Raw genomic sequence first — 8,471 nt, forward strand, 5'->3', positions numbered from 1 at the left:
AAACATGCTTCAAGGGAGAGAATACCAAAGGAGATATCTTAGTTTAGAAAACTTAATTTTGATGTCAGGTTAGAGATGCTGTTACACCAATATTTTAGATACTAATAAAAAAAAAAGTGTGCTTGATGACACGACTTCGATTCAGGATTGAAAATTGATTTTCCAAAAGAACAAATGGCTGCATTTTTAAGCGTGATACACTGCTGCCGTGTCCGTGTACGAATGAAAAAGAGAAAAAAATTAAATACATCTTTTAGAGATTTGATGAAAATTTTGTATGTAGCGAAAGAATATGATTAATTTTATATTAGATGTAATAACAAGAATTTATTATATTTTTTACTTCTTATAATAGATTTATTATTGAGCAAAACAGAGAATCGAGTTTAAAAAGTTATATTAGTTTTTATTTGTTAAAATAAAATAATGTTAGTTACGAAAGAATAGTTTTATGATGTTTTTATTTTGTTGAATGAAAACAGAATTTTAACTTGAACAGTCCTTGAATAAATAAAAGAATTAGCTTTAACATGTTTCTGTTTTTAGCGGTAAATTATTTAGCAAGTTAGACCGTCCAAAAACACGCAGAATTAGGTTTGTGAGGACATTAGCGTCAATTCAGTTAAAGTTACGGTATACTGGTGGCTGGCAGCAGTTTTGGTTATAAAAGGGTATAATAGTAAATTAAATTAATAAATAAATAAACTATCATCTTTACAGCATAAGTAGGCACGCGTTACCGCTCTGGGTGTATGAATTGGCATTTCCTTGATTTTGTTACTCAAACAACAAGCTTCTTCCTAAAGTTTTCAAAGGTGAGCCAAACTCTTCAAATCTTACACAATCGCCAACATACATCAACACAATAATCTCTCAACTTCCTCGTTTTTTTTTACGGGTACGATGATTTCTTTTCTACTTTTTGCTTTTTTTTTTTATTTTATTTTATTTTTTTTTTATATATATAGCACTTTGCTTCGCCCTTCATTTCTGGTATGCGTTTGTTTCTTCTTGGAGTAACCGTAAAAATTTAAGAATTTTGTTAATTAAACCCGTTCAATAAAACTTCAAACCTGCTGTGTTTTTCAAAAAATCGGATAATCCTTCTAGCCTTCTAGGATCATGAAAATAAGCAGCAAACTATTCTTCTTCTTATCCAAGTGATCTTGCTTGAACCTGATTTTCTTCTTCTTCCTTTTCTTTTTTCCAAATTCACTTTGATACGGTATCTATTCTTTTTAATTTGTTACCTTTCTAAATTGAGTTTTTTTAATTAAAAATTTATATTATAGTCAAATAAATATCGTTTCTAGAAACGATTTTATTAAAATGATAATTTTATTATTCCTTAGTGTTTTTATGACTTTAATAAAAGTGAATCTAATGTTTTGTTCTAAGAGAAACTTTGCTTATTAATTGATTTTGTTGCAGTTGGATTTGATAGAGGGAGACTGAACTCAACTCAAAGTGATCCTGTTTATTGAATACATGGGTTCAGCAGCAGCGGAGGTTTTGTCTGAGAGAGCTAGTAATAAATTGGTTGGGATACGGTTCCTTGAGTATTTAAAAGGAAGTTCTGTTTCCTTCAAAACCCATCAAGCAATTGTTTTGATTGTAACATTTTTAGCTTATGCTAGTTATCATGCCACTAGAAAAACCACTAGTATTGTAAAGAGTGTCCTTGATCCTCAATCATCATCCAATCTAGGCTTCAATTTCTGGCTAGTAACAAATCACACTCACTCAACACTTTCTTCCAACCTTGGTGATGGTTGGGCACCATTTAATGGATCCGACGGGACATTGCTTCTTGGCCAATTGGATGTTGCTTTTCTCGCAGTGTATGCTTTTGGGATGTACTTTTCTGGACATTTTGGTGACAGGTGTGATTTGAGGATTTTTTTAACGATTGGGATGGTTGGAACTGGTGTTTTCACTTCCCTTTTTGGTTTAGGGTTTTGGGGAAACATCCACAATTTCTATTATTATTTACTTGTTCAAATGGTTGCCGGCTTGTTTCAATCTACTGGATGGCCATCCGTAGTTGCTGTTTTGGGTAGCTGGTTTGGAAAGAGAAAGAGAGGCTTGATCATGGGAATTTGGAATGCTCATACTTCTGTTGGGAACATTGCTGGTTCTTTGATTGCTTCTGCTATGTTGGGATATGGATGGGGATGGTCCTTTCTTGTGCCGGGATTAATCATGTCTTTCCTTGGTTTTGTGGTTTTCGTAATATTGCCTGTTTCGCCTGACTTGGCTGGAGTCGAGGAAGATGATTATACTTGTCCAAAGAAAACTGGAGACGATGTCACAGAATCTCTCTTAAGGCAAGACACTCCTCCTGCACAAGAGAAAGAGAAAGCGGTAGGGTTTCTAGAGGCATGGAAAATTCCAGGGGTTGCTCCTTTTGCTTTTTGTCTCTTCTTTGCCAAATTGGTTGCATATACTTTTCTCTATTGGTTACCATTCTATGTTAGCCACACAGGTACTTGAATTTTCTTACATTTCCAATCTAATAAATAATATTCTTAACTTGTTAATAAAATGTTTAGTTTCTAATTGATGCTGATTATATAATGCAGCTATTGATGGAAAATATCTATCCAGTGAGACATCAGGTTCATTATCCACTTTATTTGATGTTGGAGGAGTGCTTGGAGGAATTCTAGCCGGTCACATTTCTGACCGCTTAAATGCTAGAGCCATAACTGCAGCAAGTTTCATGTACTGTGCAATCCCCGCACTCTTCTTCTATCGAACCTATGGTCACATTTCGTTGCTTGTAAATGGAACATTGATGTTTCTCACTGGCATGTTCGTAAATGGGCCTTACGCTCTTATAACAACAGCAGTTTCGGCTGACCTGGGAACACACAAGTCGCTGAAGGGAAATTCACGAGCTCTGGCAACCGTCACGGCTATTATTGATGGAACTGGTTCTATAGGGGCTGCAATTGGACCTTTATTAACTGGGTACATCTCTGCAAAAAGCTGGAGTGCAGTTTTCACAATGTTGATGGGTTCAGCTTTAATAGCAGGGCTGTTTCTCACCAAGCTTGTTGTGTCAGAGGTGGCCACAAAGATCGAAGAGTCAAGGTCTAGTAGAGTACCGGAGCGTTCACTCGATGTATAAGAATGAATACTGTGTGTGACTGCATGATTATTCCCAGAGAGCCGAAGAATACTTGTTTGAATTAAAAAGGAGCAGGACCATATAGTGTTTAAAAATTTAGAGAATGTTTATTTGTACATTTATATGATATATACCTTCCCAATCACCCACCCATTTAAGTATATAGTTTCATCCTTCAAAAACTGCTTGTAGCTTTTGAATTTTGAAAGTGAGCCATATTGTTTGGAATTTGGAGATCAAGAATGAAAGTTGTGATTTACAAATTTACATCTGGAGCATATTTCAATGGCTTAATGGGTGCAGGTGCCAACTGCAAAAACAAAATAATTGCTAAAGATAAGCTCCATGATTTTTTGGATTTTGAGTCAAGCCCCTCATTTGGACCTTTGTCTGCTAGTTTGAGGAGCATTACAATGATGCTAAACAATTGTTCGCTCTCGGTCTTGAGTCCAAACTATCTCATTTTTATCATAAGTTAAAAGGTGTCTTACGGGATCAACGAGAGTGGTGTTTAAAATTATAGTTAGTTTTAAGTAATGTCAATTTTTCTTTAAAGAACGATCTATATAAAATATACTTTTGTGTAATCTTTAATTTGGTTGGAAACTTCCGTGCACCTGGCTTTTGCCAAAAGTGACATGTCCGAACTTGGAAAGGCAAACATTCTTCTTGCATGAAAACAAAGGGATAGAATTGGTGGGCATCAAGTTGTTTGGATTGTATGGCTCTTATGATAGCTTTCATGTTACAAATGCTCAATAAATTATATAGAGCCAAAAGCTTTTGTTCATATTTGGAAGTATGGGAACGGATGAAAATCTGATCCACATATCAATTCAGCAAGCTTGAAAAGGAGAGCCAACATATGCTTGGACCCTAATCAGCTGACTCCTTAGTGGTCCACTAAAGAGAGTTTATCGTTTCATTGGTATTTTTTGTCCTAATAGGTTCATTTTGTTTGATAATTGATACTCTCTTTATCTTGTAAGCGTTTGTCTTTTTTTTCTTCCCACATCCATTAAGAAAAATGTATTGAGATAAATTTACTAGATTCTAAGAACGAGGTCCAAGAATACGCAGCTTATTTCAATCCATACAATGACTTCTTAAGTTTGAAAACATGTTTTGGAGACTTAGAGTCTTCAAAACCAGGAGGTTGGTGGACATAGACTTCCTCATCTATGTAGCCATTTAAGAAGGCAATCTTAACATCCATCTGATATAGAGTGATGTTATGTTGAGTGGCAAAAGAAATTAATAAGCGAATAGATTCTAACCTGGCCACTGGTGCAAAGGTTTTTGTATAGTCAACTCCTTCTTGTTGACTATAACCCTGAGCCACCACTCCGACTTTGTTTCTTAACACTTCTCCCTTCTCACTAAGCTTGTTTCTGAAAACCCACTTTATACCAATGATGTTGAATCCTCTTGGTCTAGGAACCAACTCCCATACATCATTCCTTGTAAACTGATTTAGTTATTCTTGCATGGCAATTATCCAGTCTGGATCTTCTAGAGCTTAATCAACAGAAGTTGGCTCGATCAAAGAAACAAGACCTAATTGACATTCTGCATAGTTCTTGAGGAATGCTTTTGTTTTGATAGGATCATCTTTCTTTCCAAGAATCACATCTTCTGAGTGAGCTGAGGTGAGTCTAGAAGATCTTCCGACTGTTGGCTCTTCAGAAATCCGGAGATTCTCTAAAGATGCAGCAACTTGATCTTCTGATCCCTTGCTTCTGAGACTTTCAGCTTCTGAAACTTTGCTTTTTTGGTTATTGAGCTTTTGATATATCAATATCTATATCTGCAAAATTCTCAAACTGCTTTGGCTTTTCAAGACCAAGCTTATCATCAAATCTGATATTGATTGATTCTTCTACAACCAATGTTTCAGTATTGTATACTCTGTAGCCCTTAGAGCGTTCAGAATATCCAAGAAGGAAACATTTTTGTGCCTTAGAATCAAACTTACCAAGATGATCTTTAGTATTCAGAATAAAACAAACACATCCAAAAGGATGAAAATATGAAATGTTGGGCTTTCTGTTCTTCCACAATTCATAAGGAGTCTTATTTAGAATAGGTCTTATAGAGATTCTATTCTGAATATAACATGCAGTGTTTATTGCTTCTGCCCAGAAGTGCTTAGCCATATTGGTTTCATTGATCATGGTTCTGGCCATTTCTTGCAGAGTCCTATTCTTTCGCTCTACAACTCCATTTTGCTGTGGAGTTCTAGGGCAAGAGAAATCATGGGCAATACTATTTTCTTTGAAGAACTCCTCAAAGAATCTGTTCTCAAATTCACCACCATGATCACTTCTGACCTTTATGATTTTACACTCCTTCTCTGATTGAATCTGAGTGCAAAATTCAAAGAACACTGAATGAGACTCATCCTTGTGTTTTAAGAACTTTACCCATGTCCAGCGGCTATAATCATCTACGATGACTAATCCATATTTCTTCCCTCTAACAGATGCTGTTTTGACTGGTCTAAACAGATCAATGTGGAGAAGTTCTAACGACCTAGAGGTAGAGACAACATTCTTAGATTTGAATGCAGGTTTAGAGAACTTGCCCTTCTGACATGCTTCACAAAGAGCATCTGATTTGAATTTCAGATTTGGGAGTCCTCTGACCAGATTTAGTTTGTTAATCTAATAAATCTTTCTCAAACTAGCATGTCCTAATCTTCTGTGCCAGACCCATTGCTCTTCAGAAACAGACATAAGACAAGTCACCTTCTACTTCTCAAGATCAGAAAGATCAATCTTATAAATGTTGTTCTTTCTCTTGCCTGTAAATAGGATTGAGCCATCCTTCTGACTTACATCCTTGCAAGACTTTTGATTAAAGATTATATCATAACCATTGTCACTTAATTGACTTATGGACAATAAGTTATGCGTTAATCCTTCTACAAGAAGTACATTAGTTATGGAAGGAGAGTTACCAATACTTATGGTTCCAGAGCCAATAATCTTGCCCTTCTGATCTCCTCCAAACTAGACTTCTCCACCAGATTTAAGCACCAGGTCTTGGAACATAGACCTTCTTCCCGTCATGTGTCGCGAGCACCCAGAGTCCAGGTACCATGACATTTTGTGCTTTGTCTTCTTTGCTGCCAAGGATATCTGCAACACAAATTATCTTCTCCTTAGGTACCCACAATTTCTTGGGTCCTTTCTTGTTAGTTTTCCTCAAGTTCTGATTGAACTTGGGTTTAGCATAATAATTAACAGGAGGAACATCATTATATTCTTTAGGTTTGGCAGCATGATATTTTTTAGGTTGTGTCACATGCTTCTTGGTGTGTGTAGTGTTAAAGCTTTTGACATGTGAAGTGAGCCTAATATCATGTGAGTGGCCATATTTGAACTGATCATACAACGACTTGTATGTGATTTTCAAATCATCTACAGGTTCAAATTTACGTGGGATATCACCCTCATAGCCAACGCCAATCCTTTTGTTTCCAGAAACTCCATATATCATAGAAGCAAGGTGACTTCTGCCAATACTTCTAGATAGAAACTTTCTGAAGCTCGAGTCATATTCTTTCAGAATATGATTGAGGCTAGGAATGGATTTTTCTGATTCAGAAGGAGATCCAATGTCTTTGGATAATTTTAAAACTTTTTCCTTCAGTTCAAAATTTTCCACTTCCAGCTTCCTAGTTTCAGATTCGAATAGCTTTTTCAACTTTTTATATTTGATACTAAGATGAGCCTTGAGTTCCAGAAGTTCAGTTAAGCAGGAAACTAACTCTTCTTTAGATAGTTCAGAAAATACCTCTTCAGAATCTGATTCTGATGTAGATTCTGATCCATCATCCATTGTGGCCATCAGTGCAAAGTTTGCTTGCTCGCCTTCAGAGTCTGATTCTGATTCTGATTCAGAATCATCCCATGTTGCCATAAGACCCTTCTTCTTATGAAACTTCTTCTTGGGATTCTCCTTCTGAAGTTTTGGACATTCATTCTTGAAGTGTCCAGGCTCATTGCACTCATAGCAGATGACCTTCTTCTTGTCAGATCTTCTGCCACCAGAAGATTCTCCTCTTTCAGGCTTCTTTGAACTTCTGAAGTTCTTGAACTTCCTTTTGTCATACCCCAAAATTTGCCCTCCTCTTTTCATCTTCAATGGCTCTAAGTTCAAAGGACCATTCAAGTCACTTTCTCCTAATCGAGGGTCTCAAAGCTAGGGTTTGCACTTTACCAAAGGATTTTGAATTTCTAAGGCCTCAAATGGATCTCAAGATGTCTCATATGTCTCAATGTATCTCCATGACAATTATTAAGCTTTAATCCTAAGGATTTCCCACTCAATGGCTCAGATGACCAATAATCGACTGTGTTGACTTAAAAGTCAACTATAGTCAAAATACAGTCAAACTTCAAGATTTTTGGTCAACATCAAGTATGTGAGGTCATATCCATCATTGGATCAAAGGTTGATCATGATCCATTAATAAAAACTCAGAGATGAACAAATGTAAAGGTTCAAATTAGGGTTTTTCATAGGAAAAGTCAACTCAACTTTGATTGGCCATAACTTCTACATGGAGTATCAGAAATTCCTCACTCAAGGCCTATTCTGAAGGAAATTTGATTCTCTACAACTTTGTCTCTCACAAGACAAGTCCAAAAATGCATCATTTGGGAGATATAGTACAAGATATTATAGGTCCTCCAAAAAAGTCAATAAAAAGTACCTTTTGGGTCAAAGCTCATAACTTAAGCATGAAAGCTTCAATTGAGATGAAACCAAAAGGGTCATTTAGAGGACTCGTTGGGCTTTCCAAAAAGTCATATATCATCCCCATGTGATAAAAATTGAGAGAGATGTGAGTGGTGCAAGTTGGTCGATTTTTGAGAAATGCATGAAGAAGATATGGACTAAAATTGAAAATTCTCCAAATGGGCCCATATTTCTTGATCCAAACATGAATCTAATCTTGTTAGAAGACACCTGGCCCGATCCCATGCCATTTTTATTATTTATTATATTTATCTTGATTTTAATTCATTTTAAATTCAATTTATTTAAAATAAATAATGGAAAATCAAATATTTAATTTTAAAGATAAATCCAATCAATATCAATCATCACATTACTCAATATTTGATGCATAATTGATACAAGAGAAGATTAGAGAGAAAAAGATTGAGATTGGATAATTTTAGAAACTTTTTAAAACAAAGATTCCTTAAATTTTCAATAATGGATTCAAAAGGATTTTGGCAGGTTTTATTAACCTAATAGGATTGTCTATAAGTATAGAAGAGAGTGCAATGCCAAGGGGGACGAAATTCTTGGAGCAAGAACCCTA

At 35.7% G+C, this 8,471-nt stretch overlaps 1 protein-coding gene across 1 annotated transcript; it reads left to right on the forward strand.

The window, feature by feature from the left end:
- Positions 1 to 729: 729 nt before the first annotated feature.
- LOC131601668 (putative glycerol-3-phosphate transporter 1) lies at positions 730 to 3,400 on the forward strand. The gene is made up of 3 exons (XM_058873533.1): positions 730 to 898; positions 1,432 to 2,485; positions 2,583 to 3,400. Exons 2-3 carry the CDS (start codon positions 1,489 to 1,491, stop codon positions 3,131 to 3,133), a joined length of 1,548 nt encoding a protein of 515 aa, XP_058729516.1. The 5' UTR covers positions 730 to 898; positions 1,432 to 1,488; the 3' UTR covers positions 3,134 to 3,400.
- Positions 3,401 to 8,471: the final 5,071 nt, after the last annotated feature.

This window comes from Vicia villosa, linkage group LG5, assembly GCF_029867415.1.
Source record: "Vicia villosa cultivar HV-30 ecotype Madison, WI linkage group LG5, Vvil1.0, whole genome shotgun sequence".
Taxonomy (NCBI): Eukaryota; Viridiplantae; Streptophyta; class Magnoliopsida; order Fabales; family Fabaceae; genus Vicia; species Vicia villosa.

What these genes read in the sequence shown, in the direction of transcription:
- LOC131601668 (XM_058873533.1), top strand. Translation starts at nt 1,489, where the DNA reads ATGGGTTCAGCAGCAGCGGAGGTTTTGTCTGAGAGAGCTAGTAATAAA. An exon ending in ATTCTATGTTAGCCACACAG is followed by an intron (nt 2,486 to 2,582) that starts GTACTTGAATTT and finishes TATATAATGCAG; the next exon opens with CTATTGATGGAAAATATCTA.